The sequence below is a fragment of the Salvelinus fontinalis genome, chromosome 2, assembly GCF_029448725.1.
Source record: "Salvelinus fontinalis isolate EN_2023a chromosome 2, ASM2944872v1, whole genome shotgun sequence".
NCBI classification, from domain to species: domain Eukaryota; kingdom Metazoa; phylum Chordata; class Actinopteri; order Salmoniformes; family Salmonidae; genus Salvelinus; species Salvelinus fontinalis.
In genome coordinates this window covers 16770907-16793552 of record NC_074666.1, presented here as the reverse complement: position 1 = coordinate 16793552, position 22646 = coordinate 16770907, and the positions used below count along the sequence as shown (strand labels likewise).

General features: G+C 44.4%; 1 protein-coding gene across 1 annotated transcript in view; it reads left to right on the top strand.

Moving 5' to 3' along the window:
* The window catches only part of LOC129812975 (asparagine--tRNA ligase, cytoplasmic-like), a 32831-nt gene that overhangs the window by 4184 nt on the left and 6001 nt on the right, over nt 1-22646 (top strand). The window contains exons 7-14 of the mRNA XM_055865030.1: nt 6907-6977; nt 7175-7261; nt 7521-7742; nt 9119-9318; nt 9596-9731; nt 11538-11651; nt 12045-12176; nt 13747-13878. Coding sequence (XP_055721005.1) covers nt 6907-6977; nt 7175-7261; nt 7521-7742; nt 9119-9318; nt 9596-9731; nt 11538-11651; nt 12045-12176; nt 13747-13878 — 1094 coding nt within the window. The remainder of the gene's footprint in view (nt 1-6906; nt 6978-7174; nt 7262-7520; nt 7743-9118; nt 9319-9595; nt 9732-11537; nt 11652-12044; nt 12177-13746; nt 13879-22646) is intronic.

The window sequence follows — 22646 nt, the reverse complement described above, 5'->3', positions numbered from 1 at the left end:
GTATTAATGTCGAAATAACATGCAAAACAGGCAACAAAATGTAACATTTGATTATTTTTTTTTAGCTTAAAACAGAGAGGCAAACCAGTTACCTTTTGGCGAAATTCGCCAAATAGTTAAAGTACTTGATTCTGTTTTTTTGGGGGGGGTTCTAATATCCGTGTTTGGGTCAGTAATGGCTGTAAGCGAACCAGTGATACATGTTTGAAGCAATTATGTCTGTAGCCAAGGCTCGAGCCTGCGCTCCGCCAGTCATTCACCTAACAGGATGCAGCGCGCGACTGAAGAGACAACCAACTTGCTAGTTACAGCGTCAGCGCCGCGCTCTGGAAGTCAGCGCAGAGTGGAAAGGCAGCTTTGATTTGATGATGAAGCGTACTTCATGAGCTGTAACTGGAAAAAACTGGCATTTGGAAAGTTTGAGTTGAGAGAGTAATTGTGATGGGACAAGAATTGTTAGCAATGTTGTTAAGTACTGTTATCTTGCTACAGTAGCTGGATCGAGTTATCCGTTAGCTAACCAGAGAAATTTTGAGACACATTAATTGAGTTTACAGTGGTTCTTCCTTTAAAAGTTGCAGCGTACTGCGGCATAGCGAATTCTATTCTCAGTGCCAACCACTGGTACCATTAATGCTAGTTAGTGCTAGTTTAACCACCAGAGGGCATCTTTGAGAGGCATTTGATAGCCTTCAATAGTGGCTGTACTAGAGAATTTAAAACCTTTTTTTGTAAGAACATTGTATATGCGACTGATTTAAAAAAAATAAAAAAAATTTGCTTAATTAATTTGATTAATATTATGGTGTTTCTATTCCAAGGAAAATGGAAAACCCCTCTGGGTTTCTGTTAGGATGGAAAGGAAAATATGTCGCTGTACATCGTGATGGTCAGGAGTAGGCTACAGTACTGGGCTATTTAGCTAAAGAATCCCTGTGTTGTGCGGGCACGCGGGAGACCGGGGTTCAATTCCCTGCCAGGGAGGAAGGAGTAGGCTGTCCTTGTAAATAAGAATTTGTTCTTATTAACTGACTTGCTTAGTTAAATAAAGGTTACACTAAGAGCATAACATTTCTTAATGTTAAACTGAAATTGCAACCAATCACGGCCGGTTGTGATACAGCCAACCTAACTAAGAAATACATTTGACGATTGAATTCTCCCCCTATCCTCCTTCTAGGCAAGTCTATTGTCCATCTACCTGCTAATAGCCATAATGGCGCTGTACAACATGACTGTGTGTGTTTGAAAGAGTATTTTCTAGTAGGCAACAATACAACGTGACCGGTCGGGAGTGGTCTACACTACTATAGTAAGAGCAAAATAATCCTAATAAAATAATAAAACCTTAGTGTAACAACAGTTTTAGTAAGTAATACTGAAGTTGTGCACAATTATCAGTTTCTATTTCGGTTTATGTTGGCCATTCATTGTCAGTTAGAGACACAGTAGGACCCAAAAGCATAATCAGTGCTCTAACTCCCCCTTGTGGTGGTCTGGAGTAATGAAGTGGTGACGCAGGGCACCGTACTAAACCGCAAATTACCTCTAAGTCCCACAGCATAATCGCAAAACTTTTAGTGGAGCAACCACTATATAGTATTAACTGGTATACGACTCCTTGCCGATCCTCAAGCTATAACGTTAGTTGCTCTCTGGACCCTGGCAATCTGTGTGAAATGTTAACTAGTTAGCTAGCTAATGAACTAACTCCTATCTATGAACTAATGTTTTCTCTTTGTGGTTAATTTTCTAAAATGAGAGGATTAAGTGAAAATGAGGCGTTGCTTGTTAAACAAGTGGATTCAGGGATCAAGTGTAGCTGGAGCTGCGGCCTGGTTTAAACTGGGTGCCTGGTTTAAACTGGATGCCTGGTTTAAACTGGATGCCTGGTTTAAACTGGATGCCTGGTTTAAACTGGATGCCTGGTTTAAACTGGGCCTGGTTTAAGCTGGATGCCACTATTGAGGTGAAAGGAAACACCACACACTTTCCCTCTTTCTCACTTTTACAATACAGCGGATAAAAAGGCCAGGTGTTCTCTGCCTGAAAGAGATCAATTATGCCAACAAAGGGTATCCTGGTCTGCTGGCACATTGTAGAACAGATGTCCCCAAGCAGAAAGTGTACAATGTAGTAATGTGCTGTGTAGCCCAAAGTTATTGCTTTTGTTGTGTTGAACTTAACATACTGTAACACTTGTGAGTGAGGGGGAATTATTAAAAAAATTACTCAGGGAACGTTCTTTTTTCACACATGTAGCCTTGTGGACTTAATCAATGTCTACTATAGGGGTCACTATAATAGAATACTTGTTTGTTTCATTCTATTTCTACTTTGATATGTTTTTTCCCCCAAGTGCAATATTATAAAGGCTGTCGTGGTAACAAGCGTTCTATTATAAAGGCTGTCATGGTAACAAGCGTTCTATTGTAAAGGCTGTTGTGGTAACAAGCGTTCTATTATAAAGGCTGTCGTGGTAACAAGCGTTCTATTATAAAGGCTGTCATGGTAACAAGCGTTCTATTATAAAGGCTGTCATGGTAACAAGCGTTCTATTATAAAGGCTGTCGTGGTAACGAGCGTTCTGTTATAAAGGCTGTCATGGTAACAAGCGTTCTATTATAAAGGCTGTCGTGGTAACGAGCGTTCTATTATAAAGGCTGTCGTGGTAACGAGCGTTCTATTATAAAGGCTGTCGTGGTAACAAGCGTTCTATTATAAAAGCTGTCGTGGTAACAAGCGTTCTATTATAAAAGCTGTCGTGGTAACAAGCGTTCTATTATAAAGGCTGTCATAGTAACAAGCGTTCTATTATAAAGGCTGTCGTGGTAACAAGCGTTCTGTTATAAAGGCTGTCGTGGTAACAAGCGTTCTATTATAAAGGCTGTCGTGGTAACAAGCGTTCTATTATAAAGGCTGTCATAGTAACAAGCGTTCTATTATAAAGGCTGTCGTGGTAACAAGCGTTCTGTTATAAAGGCTGTCGTGGTAACAAGCGTTCTGTTATAAAGGCTGTCGTGGTAACAAGCGTTCTATTATAAAAGCTGTCGTGGTAACAAGCGTTCTATTATAAAGGCTGTCATAGTAACAAGCGTTCTATTATAAAGGCTGTCGTGGTAACAAGCGTTCTGTTATAAAGGCTGTCGTGGTAACAAGCGTTCTATTATAAAGGCTGTCGTGGTAACAAGCGTTCTATTATAAAGGCTGTCATAGTAACAAGCGTTCTATTATAAAGGCTGTCGTGGTAACAAGCGTTCTATTATAAAGGCTGTCGTGGTAACAAGCGTTCTATTATAAAGGCTGTCGTGGTAACAAGCGTTCTATTATAAAAGCTGTCGTGGTAACAAGCGTTCTATTATAAAAGCTGTCGTGGTAACAAGCGTTCTATTATAAAGGCTGTCATAGTAACAAGTGTTCTATTATAAAGGCTGTCGTGGTAACAAGCGTTCTATTATAAAGGCTGTCGTAGTAACAAGCGTTCTATAATAAAGGCTGTCATGGTAACAAGTGTTCTATTATAAAGGCTGTCGTGGTAAAAAACGTTCTATTTTAAAGGCTGTCGTGGTAACAAGCGTTCTATTATAAAGGCTGTCGTGGTAACAAGCGTTCTATAATAAAGGCTGTCGTGGTAACAAGCGTTCTATAATAAAGGCTGTCGTGGTAACAAGCGTTCTATAATAAAGGCTGTCGTGGCTAACTGCAATATTAATGTATTGTTTTTTTTCTCTGGGAAACAAATAACATTGGATTGCTTTCCTTAATGTTTTGCTACGAGTTTGGTTCACATTAACCACTTTTTATTTTACACACAGAGACTGATCATGTTGATCATAATCTTTGTTGTTTAATTAGTACACAGTTAAAACCTACATTTCATAAAGGGATCCAGCCTAAAAATCACTAGAAATTAACATTTTAAAACTGATATAAAAAATATATATATATATCCTCCTAGCAGGGATTTTTTTGCATGTTTCAGTGCAGAATAAAAGTACATATCGGGGCCTCACTAGTTAGCATCCTTGTAAACAGGTGGGGCTCTGCACTACCTGCCCTGAATGACGGGTCGCCACTGATTGTAACCATGATGTAATTTATACACCTTTCAAACCAAGATGTTTTCCCGTCAACTTTAGCATCCGGACTACTGCCCCCCCCCCCTTTTTAATATCTGAAAGGTGTTGCCGGTATCAAAGCTTAAACTTTTATTTCCACGAACCAACTTGGTCATGGTTGCGGGAAATTTCTGCCTAACTGTAAATGCTGAGGCGTTATTGGCACCCACTACACTCTTAAAGCTCTTGGTTGTTGCTGTTACTAGTATCTTCCTGGCAGTTGTACACTTTTTGGCAGTTGTACACTTTTTTGGCAATTGTACACTTTTTGGCAATTGTACACTTTTTGGCAGTTGTACACTTTTTGGCAGTTGTACACTTTTTGGCAGTTGTACACTTTTTGGCAGTTGTACACTTTTTGGCAGTTGTACACTTTTTGGCAGTTGTACACTTTTTGGCAGTTGTACACTTTTTGGCATGTCACTAAATCCATCTCTTCACATGCACTGTTTTCTAACCACAGCTGGATCCATAAATATGAATTCTGAAAATAATGGAATAAAGTAGGCTAATGCAATTGAAGGCATCAAATGTGTTTCTTACTGAAACTACCAAAGTCCTTCAATTATTATAAAACATTCAAAGCATTAGCCTAGCTGTGTGGAGTCACTATTTTAGCATCGTTTCGCACTGATTTGAGACAAACGTGGGGGATTTTTCTTTTCACAGAATCTCCGTTTGGGATATTGGTTAGGCTACAATTAGCCTGTGGAAATGTTAGCTAAGTTGAGGTGAGTGCTGCTCATGATCATCTTGTCTCGGTGGGTCATTGATTATCACTGATCAGAACAGTTTGCCAGCATGTTATGTAGCTTAACAAGTGGATAATTTAGCTCTTCAGTCACAGTCAGCTAGTAGCCTAGGTCTACTCCCTATCAACAGCCTGTGACTTGTCTGATAATCAATCAATGTGATATTTTGTTTCACTGAGTCTCTGTCTGTAGGCTATATTTAGCTAATTCTCTGGCAGGGCAATTTAAGTGGAGGTGGTATAGCTCATCTATTCGTTTGGTCATCTATCACTGATCAGAAACATTTAGCATGCTACAATGTAGCCTAAATGCTACATGCTATAATGTAGCCTAAATGCTACATGCTATAATGCAGCCTAAATGCTACATGCAATAATGTAGCCTAAATGCTACATGCTATAATGTAACCTAAATGCTACATGCTATAATGTAACCTAAATGCTACATGCTATAATGTAGCCTAAATGCTACATGCTATAATGTAGCCTAAATGCTACATGCTATAATGTAGCCTAAATGCTACATGCTATAATGTAACCTAAATGCTACATGCTATAATGTAGCCTAAATGCTACATGCTGTAATGTAGCCTAAATGCTACATGCTGTAATGTAGCCTAAATGCTACATGCTGTAATGTAACCTAAATGCTACATGCTATAATGTAGCCTAAATGTGACATGCTATAATGTAACCTAAATGCTACATGCTATAATGTAGCCTAAATGTGACATGCTATAATGTAACCTAAATGCTACATGCTATAATGTAGCCTAAATGCTACATGCTATAATGCACAGGTGTCAAACTCATTCCACGGAGGGCCGAGTGTCTGCGGGTTTTCGCTCCACCCTTGTACTTGATTGATGAATTAACATCACTAATTAGTTAGGAACTCCCCACACCTGGTTGTCTAGGGCTTTATTGAAAGGAAAGACCAAAAACCTGCAGACACAAGGCCCTCCGTGGAATGAGTTTGACACCCCTGCTATAATGTAACCTAAATGCTACATGCTGTAATGTAGCCTAAATGCTACATGCTGTAATGTAGCCTAAATGCTACATGCTGTAATGTAGCCTAAATCAAGTCTAGGCCTATTATTTTGCTCGATCGCAACTCTAAAACAAAGCGGAGTAGGAACCTGGATCAAAAAAGCATGGGCTTGGGCTCTGTTTCAAAATATCACTTTTATATGGTTGGGAAAAATATTATTTTGTGTTTTTATTATATTTTTACTATAAAATGTGTGTTGACTGTGATCTGGGTAGCCTACTTACTGTAAGTGTGTCTTGTCAGTTTGTTTTGTTCATTCAAAAACAATGATGTCGAACTCATACCGGTCATTTTATAATATTTTAATTAATGTGCAACTTTTAAAACAAGTTTTGAACCACACTGTGTTCATATTTATAACATTCTATATGTGATGATTAAACTTTGAAGTTTTGTTTCCTGGGTCAAGGATAGCCTTTTCTGAAGCCTTTTTTGGGGGTGGTTGACCCTGGGACTTATATAACATGGACGTTGTTTTCTATGAGAATACGCTCAGGATTCTAATGCGTCGTACAGTCCCTAACCCTAACCCTTATCCTAAACCTAACCCTAACCCTTATCCTAACCCTAACCTTTATCCTTATCCTAACCCTAACCCTTATCCTAACCCTTATCCTAACCCTTATCCTAACCCTAACCCTTATCCTAACCCTTATCCTAACCCTAACCCTTATCCTAACCCTAACCCTTATCCTAACCAACACCATCTAGGGTTCCTGTTTACGTTGTATGATGCACTACAGACTTACTTAGGCTATTTATATTTTAGTTTTTATTTATTTATTTTTGTAATCCTTTTTTTGAGGGGGGGGGGGGGGGGGGGGGGGTAGATCAGCTTACATATTGCAGGTTGTAGCTTCCATCAATGTAATTGTCTGCATCACTTCCACAATCCCTCATATTTGTATTTTTTCCCAAATGTATTTTGGAGTTCTTTGCATGAATGAGAGAGGCTTATAGCGTGTTTGCTATTCTCTTGCTAGGAAAGAACCTGATGTTCATCGTGCTGAGAGATGGAACTGGTTTCCTGCAGTGTGTTCTCAACGATAAATTGGTACTTTTTTTTTCTTTCTTATTTTGCTCTCTTTTAAAACTCAATTCTGTTTAAAAAAAGATTTTTTTTAAATACGATCAAAATTTTATGATATACTTTTTTTTATGGCATCACTTTTAAATAAAAAAAAAAAAAAAAAAAAATTCTCCTCTTATTCATTTGTAATATCTTTTTGGCCCTTTGTCACCGTTTTATAGTGTCAGTGCTACAATGCCTTGGTGCTGTCCACTGAAAGCACAGTGGCTCTGTACGGGACAGTGAATGAAGTACCAGAAGGAAAACAGGTAAACATTCCTCCAATTAATATCCATTATTGTTTCAAGTTTAGCATACACATATATGGTCAAGTTTCCCAGACCCAGATTAAGCCTAATCTTTAACATGTTCAATGAAAAATCTCCACAATCTATTTTTTTGTTGTTGTCCGTGACTAGGCTTAAACTGTGTCCCGGGGGGGGGGGGAATCGGTCCCAATTTAGTATTACATTTTAATGAATTATAATAACGTTGTTAGGACTTGTCTGTCTTCTCCTCCTCCACTAGGCCCCTGGAGGTCATGAGCTGACCTGTGACTTCTGGGAGCTGGTGGGTCTGGCGCCGGCTGGAGGAGCTGACAACCTGCTGAATGAGGAGTCCGATGTGGACGTTCAGCTCAACAACAGACACATGATGATCCGTGGGGAGAACGTGTCCAAGATCCTCCGGGTCCGCTCCACTGTCACACAGTGCTTCAGGGACCACTTCTTCAACCGCGGATACCATGAGGTACAGTAAAAAGTAGTACCTATCCACACAGATACAACGGGATGGAGATTCTATTTAACATGTGGGTACATCACAATCTTTCCATGTTTCTGATCTCTTTTTATAGTATATATATATATATACTGTAACGTCCATCACCTGCTGTCTTTGGGTTCTTATTGCTAATGCTGATTTTATAGATTAGGTTTGAATCGTGAATAATTCTATATTGTCATCCTTGTGCATGTTTAAACATCTTTGTGACTTATTTAATAATATATCGTCTTAAGGATCTCTACAGATCGGTGTCCCACCCTCGGGACGGTTGAGCTAACGTGCGCTAATGCGATTAGCATGAGGTTGTAAGTAACAAGAACATTTCCCAGGACATAGACATATCTGATATTGGCAGAAAGCTTAAATTCTTGTTAATCTAACTGCAGTCCAAAATCAAATCAAAATGTATTTGTCACATACACATGGTTAGCAGATATTAATGCGAGTGTAGCGAAATGCTTGTGCTTCTAGTTCAGACAATTCAGTAATAACCAACGAGTAATCTAACCTAACAATTCCACAACTACTACCTTATACACACAAGTGTAAAGGGATAAAGAATATGTACATAAAGATATATGAATGAGTGATGGTACAGAACGGCATAGGCAAGATGCAGTAGATGGTAGCGAGTACAGTATATACATATGAGATGAGTAATGTAGGGTATGTAAACATAAAAGTGCATAGTTTAAAGTGGCTAGTGATACATGTATTAGATAAAGAAAACATACCATGCTATTGTTTGAGAGTGCACAATTATGTACTTGAAAATGTATATATTGACCAATTAGGCAGACTTGATATAACATGTTGAACAGAAATGCAATGGTTCATTGGATCAGTCTAAAACTTTGCACATACTGCTGCCATCTAGTGGCCAAAACCTAAATTGAGCCTTGAGTCCTAAATCAGATTATGGCCTTTCTCTTGCATTTCAAAGATGATGGTACAAAAAAATACAAAAAGAAAAAAACATGTGTATTTTACCAGATCTAATGTGTTATATTCTCCTACATTCATTTCACATTCCCACAAACTGGTTGCTGATGGTTGCTGATAATGAGCCTCTGTACGCCTATGTAAATATTCCATTAAAAAATCTGCCGTTTCCAGCTACAATAGTCATTTACAACATTAATAATGTCTGCACTGCATTTCAGATCATTTTTATGTTATTTTAATGGACAAAAAAAAAATGCTTTTCTTTCAAAAACAAGGACATTTCTAGGTGACCCCAAACTTTTGAACGGTAGTGTATATGTATAGAATGATCTCGTTTGTAAATGTAAAGCCATTCTAAAGCTATATTGTTTGTTTGTGTGCTTGTTTTCCCACAGATCACCCCACCCACCCTGGTGCAGACCCAGGTGGAGGGAGGTTCCACCTTGTTCAACCTGAACTACTTTGGGGAGGAGGCGTTCCTGACCCAGTCCTCTCAGCTCTACCTGGAGACCTGTATCCCTGCTCTGGGAGACACCTTCTGTATCGCTCAGTCCTACCGCGCTGAGCAGTCCCGCACCCGTAGGCACCTGTCTGAGTGAGTAGTAGTACTGGCTATGGATGGGAGGTATTCATTAAGGCACCCAATCTGCACTATAGCATGGAGGGAATACCTGAACTTGTACAATAAGAAACATTCACTTTTTTTGTTTTCCCGATGCAAAGTTTTTCAATTGCGTTCGCTAATGAACGTGACCCAGAACAAATGTATTATTTTACCTACAGTATTCTGATTGCAAATACCTTCATTCTACAGGAAATCCTCGAGTTCTGTTTGTTTACCACCGACCCTATGTTCCTCCCTTCCTCTGTAGGTACACGCACATAGAGGCAGAGTGCCCCTTCATGACCTATGAGGACCTACTGAGCAGGCTGGAGGATCTGGTGTGTGATGTGGTGGACAGAGTCCTGAAGTCTCCTGCTGCTTCTCTACTCTACCAAGTCAACCCTGTACGTCTGATGTTTTATAAGGAGCTCTTTGCAGCTATTCTCACTTACACTCTCTCTCTCTCTCTCTCTCTCTCTCTCTCTCTCTCTCTCTCTCTCCTCTCTCTCTCTCTCTCTCCTCTCTCTCTCTCTCTCTCTCTCTCTCCTCTCTCTCTCTCTCTCTCTCTCTCTCATCTCTCTCCTCTCTCTCTCTCCTCTCTCTCTCTCTCTCTCTCTCTCCTCTCTCTCTCTCTCTCTCTCTCTCTCTCTCTCTCCTCTCCTCTCTCTCTCTCCTCTCTCTCTCTCTCCTCTCTCCTCTCTCTCTCTCTCTCTCTCTCTCTCTCTCTCTCTCTCTCTCCTCTCTCTCTCTCTCTCTCTCTCTCTCTCTCTCTCTCTCACACACAAATGGTATTTGTCACATGCTTTGTAGATAGCAGGTATAGACTAACAGTGAAATACTTACGGGTCCTTTTTCAACAATGCCTAAGTTAATGATGAGATGAAATAATAACAAATATAAATAGTGACACGAGGAATAAATACAGTGAAAAACAATAGTGAGTAAAAATGAGATATTTATACAGGAAGTAACATTACCGAGTCGATGTGCAGGGGTAGGAGGTAATTGAGGTAGATATAGGTAAGGATAAATTGACTAGGCAACAGGATGGATAATAAACAGTAGCAGCAGCGTATGTGGTGAGTGTGAAAGTGTGTGTGGCGTCAGTATTCGAGGGTGTATGTAGTATGTGCGGGTAGGGCCCAGTGTGTGTGCGGGTAGGGCCCAGTGTGCGTGCGGGTAGGACCCTGTGTGCGTGTGGGTAGGGCCCAGTGTGCGTGTGGGTAGGGCCCAGTGTGCGTGTGGGTAGGGCCTGGTGTGGGTAGGGCCCAGTGTGGGTAGGGCCCAGTGTGTGTGTGGGTAGGGCCCAGTGTGTGTGTGGGTAGGGCCCGGTGTGGGTAGGGCCCAGTGTGGGTAGGGCCCAGTGTGTGTGTGGGTAGGGCCCGGTGTGGGTAGGGCCCAGTGTGGGTAGGGCCCAGTGTGTGTGCGGGTAGGGCCCTGTGTGCGTGCGGGTAGGGCCCTGTGTGCGTGCGGGTAGGGCCCTGTGTGCGTGCGGGTAGGGCCCAGTGTGCGTGCGGGTAGGGCCCAGTGTGCGTGCGGGCAGGGCCCAGTGTGCGTGTGGGCAGGGCCCAGTGTGCGTGTGGGTAGGACCCAGTGTGTGGGTAGGGCCCGGTGTGGGTAGGGCCCGGTGTGGGTAGGGCCCAGTGTGGGTAGGGCCCAGTGTGCGTGCGGGTAGGGCCCAGTGTGTGTGTGCGTGCGGGTAGGACCCAGTGTGTGTGTGCGTGCGGGTAGGGCCTAGTGTGTGTGTGGGTAGGGCCCAGTGTGTGTGTGCGTGCGGGTAGGGCCCAGTGTGTGTGTGCGTGCGGGTGGGGCCTAGTGTGTGTGTGGGTAGGGCCCAGTGTGTGTGTGGGTAGGGCCTAGTGTGTGTGTGGGTAGGGCCCAGTGTGCGTGTGGGTAGGGCCCAGTGTGTGTGTGCGTGCGGGTAGGGCCTAGTGTGTGTGTGGGTAGGGCCCAGTGTGTGCTTAGAGTCAGTGCAATAAAGGGTCAATGCAGGTAGTCGCCCCCCCCCCCCCCCCCCCCCCCCCCCCCCCCCCGTGGTCTTGATCACAGAGGTAGATGTATTCTTAAAGATTTAATCTAAAAATAAAAAATAAATTATATTTGAGATTCAAATGTCCTTTTTGACCTCATTCAAAACGCCTCCCTCAAATCGTTAGTGTGGTGGAGAAAATCTGAACCCGATTTATGTGGTCTGTCCTTTACCTCCCCAGGACTTCAAGGCCCCCAAGAGGCCCTTCAAGAGGATCAACTACTCTGATGCCATCATCTGGCTGAAGGAGCATGACATCAAAAAGGATGATGGGACATACTATGAGTTCGGAGAGGTACATTTTGACTATGAATAAATGACATTTGACAAATGGTTTAGGGTCGGCATGAACCACAGTCAATTATAATCACTCCATCTAATCACTATCTCTCTCCAGAATGAATCTTTGGCTAGCATGAAAATGTGGTTGTGTTTTTAGGACATTTAGTGCTGGTTTCCTGGGCACAGATTGTGTCTAGTCCTGGATTACTGCTACTTTAATATGGTTCTTAGTCTAGCACTAGGTTTAATCTGTGTTGAGGAGACTGGCACAGATACGCAAAGAGAAGGGGGAGGAGAAAATGGCCGCCAACTGTTTACCTACTCGTCAATGTATTGTTCAGTGGACCTTCTCTTTGTCCAGCTCCTGTTATTGTGATGTTATAAAACCCCTCTCCTTTTGTTTCAGGACATCCCAGAGGCCCCAGAGAGGCTGATGACTGATGCCATCGGTGAGACCATCCTGCTGTGTCGCTTCCCGGCTGAGATCAAGTCCTTCTACATGCAGCGCTGTCCGGAGGACCGACGCCTCACTGAGTCGGTGAGTCCCTGACCAGCAGAGAGCTTACGTCACAGAAACCGTGACCCCGGACCTGAAAAACAGCATCTTCATCAGAGCTTACCTCACCCAAACCATCACCCTTTTCCAAGGCCTGTATTCAAAAATGTTTCAGAGTTCTGATCTAGAATCAGTTTTGCATTTTAGTTCATACTGAATAGGCAAAGGCTGCGGATCCATAGGTAACCGCCCCGTCCCTCCGGGTTCCCTTTCCACCAGAGCAGAAGATCTGAATCACATTCTGGGTTTCCTTTACCTTTACTTTACACATGTTTGTAGTCACCCTCCCTTCACAGTTTTACAGGTGACACGTCCATCTGTCCCTGCTGCTCCTCTCTCCAGTGAAATAACTCATTGTTGTCCCTGCTGCTCCTCTCTCCAGTGAAATAACTCATTGTTGTCCCTGCTGCTCCTCTCTCCAGTGAAATAACTGTCATTGTTGTCCCTGCTGCTCCTCTCTCCAGTGAAATAACTCATTGTTGTTCCTGCTGCTCCTCTCTCCAGTGAAATAACTCATTGTTGTCCCTGCTGCTCCTCTCTCCAGTGAAATAACTGTCATTGTTGTCCCTGCTGCTCCTCTCTCCAGTGAAATAACTCATTGTTGTCCCTGCTGCTCCTCTCTCCAGTGAAATAACTGTCATTGTTGTCCCTGCTGCTCCTCTCTCCAGTGAAATAACTCATTGTTGTCCCTGCTGCTCCTCTCTCCAGTGAAATAACTCATTGTTGTCCCTGCTGCTCCTCTCTCCAGTGAAATAACTCATTGTTGTCCCTGCTGCTCCTCTCTCCAGTGAAATAACTCATTGTTGTCCCTGCTGCTCCTCTCTCCAGTGAAATAACTGTCATTGTTGTCCCTGCTGCTCCTCTCTCCAGTGAAATAACTGTCATTGTTGTCCCTGCTGCTCCTCTCTCCAGTGAAATAACTCATTGTTGTCCCTGCTGCTCCTCTCTCCAGTGAAATAACTCATTGTTGTCCCTGCTGCTCCTCTCTCCAGTGAAATAACTCATTGTTGTCCCTGCTGCTCCTCTCTCCAGTGAAATAACTCATTGTTGTCCCTGCTGCTCCTCTCTCCAGTGAAATAACTCATTGTTGTTCCTGCTGCTCCTCTCTCCAGTGAAATAACTCATTGTTGTCCCTGCTGCTCCTCTCTCCAGTGAAATAACTCATTGTTGTCCCTGCTGCTCCTCTCTCCAGTGAAATAACTCATTGTTGTTCCTGCTGCTCCTCTCTCCAGTGAAATAACTCATTGTTGTCCCTGCTGCTCCTCTCTCCAGTGAAATAACTCATTGTTGTCCCTGCTGCTCCTCTCTCCAGTGAAATAACTCATTGTTGTTCCTGCTGCTCCTCTCTCCAGTGAAATAACTCATTGTTGTCCCTGCTGCTCCTCTCTCCAGTGAAATAACTCATTGTTGTTCCTGCTGCTCCTCTCTCCAGTGAAATAACTCATTGTTGTCCCTGCTGCTCCTCTCTCCAGTGAAATAACTCATTGTTGTTCCTGCTGCTCCTCTCTCCAGTGAAATAACTCATTGTTGTTCCTGCTGCTCCTCTCTCCAGGTGGATGTGCTGATGCCTAATGTGGGAGAGATAGTAGGAGGGTCTATGAGGATCTGGGATGCTGAGGAACTGCTGGAGGGATACAAGAGGGAAGGCATTGACCCAACCCCTTACTACTGGTACACTGACCAGGTATGTACATCAACCCTCTAATACTGGTACACTGACCAGGTATGTACATCTACCCTCTAATACTGGTACACTGACCAGGTATGTACATCAACCCTCTAATACTGGTACACTGACCAGGTATGTACATCTACCCTCTAATACTGGTACACTGACCAGGTATGTACATCTACCCAACCCTCTAATACTGGTACACTGACCAGGTATGTACCCAACCCTCTAATACTGGTACACTGACCAGGTATGTACCCAACCCCTAATACTGGTACACTGACCAGGTATGTACATCAACCCTCTAATACTGGTACACTGACCAGGTATGTACCCAACCCCTAATACTGGTACACTGACCAGGTATGTACATCTACCCTCTAATACTGGTACACTGACCAGGTATGTACCCAACCCTCTAATACTGGTACACTGACCAGGTATGTACATCTACCCTCTAATACTGGTACACTGACCAGGTATGTACATCAACCCTCTAATACTGGTACACTGACCAGGTATGTACCCAACCCCTAATACTGGTACACTGACCAGGTATGTACATCAACCCTCTAATACTGGTACACTGACCAGGTATGTACCCAACCCCTAATACTGGTACACTGACCAGGTATGTACCCAACCCCTAATACTGGTACACTGACCAGGTATGTACATCAACCCTCTAATACTGGTACACTGACCAGGTATGTACATCAACCCTCTAATACTGGTACACTGACCAGGTATGTACATCTACCCTCTAATACTGGTACACTGACCAGGTATGTACATCAACCCTCTAATACTGGTACACTGACCAGGTATGTACATCAACCCTCTAATACTGGTACACTGACCAGGTATGTACATCTACCCTCTAATACTGGTACACTGACCAGGTATGTACCCAACCCCTAATACTGGTACACTGACCAGGTATGTACATCTACCCTCTAATACTGGTACACTGACCAGGTATGTACCCAACCCCTAATACTGGTACACTGACCAGGTATGTACATCTACCCTCTAATACTGGTACACTGACCAGGTATGTACATCTACCCTCTAATACTGGTACACTGACCAGGTATGTACCCAACCCTCTAATACTGGTACACTGACCAGGTATGTACATCAACCCTCTAATACTGGTACACTGACCAGGTATGTACATCTACCCTCTAATACTGGTACACTGACCAGGTATGTACCCAACCCTCTAATACTGGTACACTGACCAGGTATGTACCCAACCCCTAATACTGGTACACTGACCAGGTATGTACATCTACCCTCTAATACTGGTACACTGACCAGGTATGTACATCTACCCTCTAATACTGGTACACTGACCAGGTATGTACATCTACCCTCCCCTCTAATACTGGTACACTGACCAGGTATGTACATCTACCCTCTAATACTGGTACACTGACCAGGTATGTACCCAACCCCTAATACTGGTACACTGACCAGGTATGTACATCAACCCTCTAATACTGGTACACTGACCAGGTATGTACCCAACCCCTAATACTGGTACACTGACCAGGTATGTACATCAACCCTCTAATACTGGTACACTGACCAGGTATGTACCCAACCCCTAATACTGGTACACTGACCAGGTATGTACATCTACCCTCTAATACTGGTACACTGACCAGGTATGTACATCAACCCTCTAATACTGGTACACTGACCAGGTATGTACATCTACCCAACCCTCTAATACTGGTACACTGACCAGGTATGTACCCAACCCCTAATACTGGTACACTGACCAGGTATGTACCCAACCCTCTAATACTGGTACACTGACCAGGTATGTACATCAACCCTCTAATACTGGTACACTGACCAGGTATGTACATCTACCCTCTAATACTGGTACACTGACCAGGTATGTACATCTACCCTCTAATACTGGTACACTGACCAGGTATGTACATCTACCCTCTAATACTGGTACACTGACCAGGTATGTACATCTACCCTCCCCTCTAATACTGGTACACTGACCAGGTATGTACCCAACCCTCTAATACTGGTACACTGACCAGGTATGTACCCAACCCCTAATACTGGTACACTGACCAGGTATGTACATCTACCCCTAATACTGGTACACTGACCAGGTATGGACATCTACCCTCTAATACTGGTACACTGACCAGGTATGTACATCTACCCTCTAATACTGGTACACTGACCAGGTATGTACATCAACCCTCTAATACTGGTACACTGACCAGGTATGTACCCAACCCTCTAATACTGGTACACTGACCAGGTATGTACCCAACCCTCTAATACTGGTACACTGACCAGGTATGTACCCAACCCTCTAATACTGGTACACTGACCAGGTATGTACATCAACCCTCTAATACTGGTACACTGACCAGGTATGTACCCAACCCTCTAATACTGGTACACTGACCAGGTATGTACATCTACCCTCTAATACTGGTACACTGACCAGGTATGTACATCTACCCTCTAATACTGGTACACTGACCAGGTATGTACATCAACCCTCTAATACTGGTACACTGACCAGGTATGTACATCAACCCTCTAATACTGGTACACTGACCAGGTATGTACATCAACCCTCTAATACTGGTACACTGACCAGGTATGTACATCTACCCTCTAATACTGGTACACTGACCAGGTATGTACCCAACCCTCTAATACTGGTACACTGACCAGGTATGTACATCAACCCTCTAATACTGGTACACTGACCAGGTATGTACCCAACCCCTAATACTGGTACACTGACCAGGTATGTACATCAACCCTCTAATACTGGTACACTGACCAGGTATGTACATCAACCCTCTAATACTGGTACACTGACCAGGTATGTACATCAACCCTCTAATACTGGTACACTGACCAGGTATGTACATCAACCCACCCCTCTAATACTGGTACACTGACCAGGTATGTACATCAACCCTCTAATACTGGTACACTGACCAGGTATGTACATCTACCCTCCCCTCTAATACTGGTACACTGACCAGGTATGTACCCAACCCTCTAATACTGGTACACTGACCAGGTATGTACCCAACCCTCTAATACTGGTACACTGACCAGGTATGTACATCTACCCTCTAATACTGGTACACTGACCAGGTATGTACATCAACCCAACCCTCTAATACTGGTACACTGACCAGGTATGTACATCTACCCTCTAATACTGGTACACTGACCAGGTATGTACCCAACCCTCTAATACTGGTACACTGACCAGGTATGTACATCAACCCTCTAATACTGGTACACTGACCAGGTATGTACCCAACCCCTAATACTGGTACACTGACCAGGTATGTACATCTACCCTCCCCTCTAATACTGGTACACTGACCAGGTATGTACATCAACCCTCTAATACTGGTACACTGACCAGGTATGTACATCTACCCTCTAATACTGGTACACTGACCAGGTATGTACATCTACCCTCTAATACTGGTACACTGACCAGGTATGTACATCTCCCCTCTAATACTGGTACACTGACCAGGTATGTACATCTACCCTCTAATACTGGTACACTGACCAGGTATGGACATCTACCCTCCCCTCTAATACTGGTACACTGACCAGGTATGTACATCAACCCACCCCTCTAATACTGGTACACTGACCAGGTATGTACATCTACCCTCTAATACTGGTACACTGACCAGGTATGTACATCAACCCTCTAATACTGGTACACTGACCAGGTATCTACCCAACCCTCTAATACTGGTACACTGACCAGGTATGTACATCAACCCAACCCTCTAATACTGGTACACTGACCAGGTATGTACATCTACCCTCTAATACTGGTACACTGACCAGGTATGTACATCTACCCTCTAATACTGGTACACTGACCAGGTATGTACATCAACCCTCTAATACTGGTACACTGACCAGGTATGTACATCAACCCTCTAATACTGGTACACTGACCAGGTATGTACATCTACCCCCTAATACTGGTACACTGACCAGGTACGTACATCTACCCTCTAATACTGGTACACTGACCAGGTATGTACATCTACCCTCTAATACTGGTACACTGACCAGGTATGTACATCAACCCAACCCTCTAATACTGGTACACTGACCAGGTATGTACCCAACCCCTAATACTGGTACACTGACCAGGTATGTACATCTACCCTCTAATACTGGTACACTGACCAGGTATGTACATCTACCCTCTAATACTGGTACACTGACCAGGTATGTACATCTACCCTCTAATACTGGTACACTGACCAGGTATGTACCCAACCCCTAATACTGGTACACTGACCAGGTATGTACATCAACCCTCTAATACTGGTACACTGACCAGGTATGTACATCTACCCTCTAATACTGGTACACTGACCAGGTATGTACATCAACCCTCTAATACTGGTACACTGACCAGGTATGTACATCAACCCTCTAATACTGGTACACTGACCAGGTATGTACCCAACCCTCTAATACTGGTACACTGACCAGGTATGTACCCAACCCTCTAATACTGGTACACTGACCAGGTATGTACCCAACCCTCTAATACTGGTACACTGACCAGGTATGTACATCAACCCTCTAATACTGGTACACTGACCAGGTATGTACATCTACCCTCTAATACTGGTACACTGACCAGGTATGTACCCAACCCCTAATACTGGTACACTGACCAGGTATGTACATCTACCCTCTAATACTGGTACACTGACCAGGTATGTACATCAACCCAACCCTCTAATACTGGTACACTGACCAGGTATGTACCCAACCCTCTAATACTGGTACACTGACCAGGTATGTACATCTACCCTCTAATACTGGTACACTGACCAGGTATGTACATCAACCCTCTAATACTGGTACACTGACCAGGTATGTACATCAACCCTCTAATACTGGTACACTGACCAGGTATGTACATCTACCCTCTAATACTGGTACACTGACCAGGTATGTACCCAACCCTCTAATACTGGTACACTGACCAGGTATGTACCCAACCCTCTAATACTGGTACACTGACCAGGTATGTACATCTACCCTCTAATACTGGTACACTGACCAGGTATGTACATCTACCCTCTAATACTGGTACACTGACCAGGTATGTACATCTACCCTCTAATACTGGTACACTGACCAGGTATGTACATCAACCCTCTAATACTGGTACACTGACCAGGTATGTACATCTACCCTCTAATACTGGTACACTGACCAGGTATGTACATCTACCCTCCCCTCTAATACTGGTACACTGACCAGGTATGTACATCTACCCTCTAATACTGGTACACTGACCAGGTATGTACATCTACCCTCCCCTCTAATACTGGTACACTGACCAGGTATGTACATCTACCCTCTAATACTGGTACACTGACCAGGTATGTACATCTACCCTCTAATACTGGTACACTGACCAGGTATGTACATCAACCCTCTAATACTGGTACACTGACCAGGTATGTACATCTACCCTCTAATACTGGTACACTGACCAGGTATGTACATCTACCCTCCCCTCTAATACTGGTACACTGACCAGGTATGTACATCTACCCTCTAATACTGGTACACTGACCAGGTATGTACATCTACCCTCCCCTCTAATACTGGTACACTGACCAGGTATGTACATCTACCCACCCCTCTAATACTGGTACACTGACCAGGTATGTACATCTACCCTCTAATACTGGTACACTGACCAGGTATGTACATCTACCCTCTAATACTGGTACACTGACCAGGTATGTACATCAACCCTCTAATACTGGTACACTGACCAGGTATGTATATCAACCCTCTAATACTGGTACACTGACCAGGTATGTACCCAACCCTCTAATACTGGTACACTGACCAGGTATGTACCCAACCCTCTAATACTGGTACACTGACCAGGTATGTACATCAACCCTCTAATACTGGTACACTGACCAGGTATGTACATCAACCCTCTAATACTGGTACACTGACCAGGTATGTACATCTACCCTCTAATACTGGTACACTGACCAGGTATGTACATCTACCCTCCCCTCTAATACTGGTACACTGACCAGGTATGTACATCTACCCTCTAATACTGGTACACTGACCAGGTATGTACATCTACCCTCCCCTCTAATACTGGTACACTGACCAGGTATGGACATCTACCCTCTAATACTGGTACACTGACCAGGTATGTACATCTACCCTCCCCTCTAATACTGGTACACTGACCAGGTATGGACATCTACCCTCTAATACTGGTCCACTGACCAGGTACGTACATCTACCCAACCCATTCTCTCAACCAGCTTCATGAGGTAGTCACCTGGAATGCATTTCAATTAACAACTTTAAGTGCAGTCGCAAAAAAAACATCAAGCGCTATGATGAAACTGTCTCTCATGAGGACCGCCACAGGAAAGGAAGACCCAGAGTTCCCTCTGCTGCAGAGGGTATGATGAAACTGTCTCTCATGAGGACCGCCACAGGAAAGGAAGACCCAGAGTTCCCTCTGCTGCAGAGGGTATGATGAAACTGGCTCTCATGAGGACCGCCACAGGAAAGGAAGACCCAGAGTTCCCTCTGCTGCAGAGGGTATGATGAAACTGTCTCTCATGAGGACCGCCACAGGAAAGGAAGACCCAGAGTTCCCTCTGCTGCAGAGGGTATGATGAAACTGTCTCTCATGAGGACCGCCACAGGAAAGGAAGACCCAGAGTTCCCTCTGCTGCAGAGGGTATGATGAAACTGTCTCTCATGAGGACCGCCACAGGAAAGGAAGACCCAGAGTTCCCTCTGCTGCAGAGGGTATGATGAAACTGTCTCTCATGAGGACCGCCACAGGAAAGGAAGACCCAGAGTTCCCTCTGCTGCAGAGGGTATGATGAAACTGTCTCTCATGAGGACCGCCACAGGAAAGGAAGACCCAGAGTTCCCTCTGCTGCAGAGGGTATGATGAAACTGTCTCTCATGAGGACCGCCACAGGAAAGGAAGACCCAGAGTTACCTCTGCTGCAGAGGGTATGATGAAACTGTCTCTCATGAGGACCGCCACAGGAAAGGAAGACCCAGAGTTCCCTCTGCTGCAGAGGGTATGATGAAACTGTCTCTCATGAGGACCGCCACAGGAAAGGAAGACCCAGAGTTCCCTCTGCTGCAGAGGGTATGATGAAACTGTCTCTCATGAGGACCGCCACAGGAAAGGAAGACCCAGAGTTACCTCTGCTGCAGAGGGTATGATGAAACTGTCTCTCATGAGGACCGCCACAGGAAAGGAAGACCCAGAGTTACCTCTGCTGCAGAGGGTATGATGAAACTGTCTCTCATGAGGACCGCCACAGGAAAGGAAGACCCAGAGTTCCCTCTGCTGCAGAGGATATGATGAAACTGGCTCTCATGAGGACCGCCACAGGAAAGGAAGACCCAGAGTTACCTCTGCTGCAGAGGGTATGATGAAACTGTCTCTCATGAGGACCGCCACAGGAAAGGAAGACCCAGAGTTACCTCTGCTGCAGAGGGTATGATGAAACTGTCTCTCATGAGGACCGCCACAGGAAAGGAAGACCCAGAGTTCCCTCTGCTGCAGAGGATATGATGAAACTGGCTCTCATGAGGACCGCCACAGGAAAGGAAGACCCAGAGTTACCTCTGCTGCAGAGGGTATGATGAAACTGTCTCTCATGAGGACCGCCACAGGAAAGGAAGACCCAGAGTTACCTCTGCTGCAGAGGGTATGATGAAACTGTCTCTCATGAGGACCGCCACAGGAAAGGAAGACCCAGAGTTACCTCTGCTGCAGAGGGTATGATGAAACTGTCTCTCATGAGGACCGCCACAGGAAAGGAAGACCCAGAGTTACCTCTGCTGCAGAGGGTATGATGAAACTGTCTCTCATGAGGACCGCCACAGGAAAGGAAGACCCAGAGTTACCTCTGCTGCAGAGGGTATGATGAAACTGTCTCTCATGAGGACCGCCACAGGAAAGGAAGACCCAGAGTTCCCTCTGCTGCAGAGGGTATGATGAAACTGGCTCTCATGAGGACCGCCACAGGAAAGGAAGACCCAGAGTTCCCTCTGCTGCAGAGGATATGATGAAACTGGCTCTCATGAGGACCGCCTCAGGAAAGGAAGACCCAGAGTTCCCTCTGCTGCAGAGGGTATGATGAAACTGTCTCTCATGAGGACCGCCAGAGGAAAGGAAGACCCAGAGTTCCCTCTGCTGCAGAGGGTATGATGAAACTGTCTCTCATGAGGACCGCCACAGGAAAGGAAGACCCAGAGTTCCCTCTGCTGCAGAGGGTATGATGAAACTGTCTCTCATGAGGACCGCCACAGGAAAGGAAGACCCAGAGTTCCCTCTGCTGCAGAGGGTATGATGAAACTGTCTCTCATGAGGACCGCCACAGGAAAGGAAGACCCAGAGTTCCCTCTGCTGCAGAGGGTATGATGAAACTGTCTCTCATGAGGACCGCCACAGGAAAGGAAGACCCAGAGTTTCCTCTGCTGCAGAGGGTATGATGAAACTGTCTCTCATGAGGACCGCCACAGGAAAGGAAGACCCAGAGTTCCCTCTGCTGCAGAGGGTATGATGAAACTGTCTCTCATGAGGACCGCCACAGGAAAGGAAGACCCAGAGTTCCCTCTGCTGCAGAGGGTATGATGAAACTGTCTCTCATGAGGACCGCCACAGGAAAGGAAGACCCAGAGTTCCCTCTGCT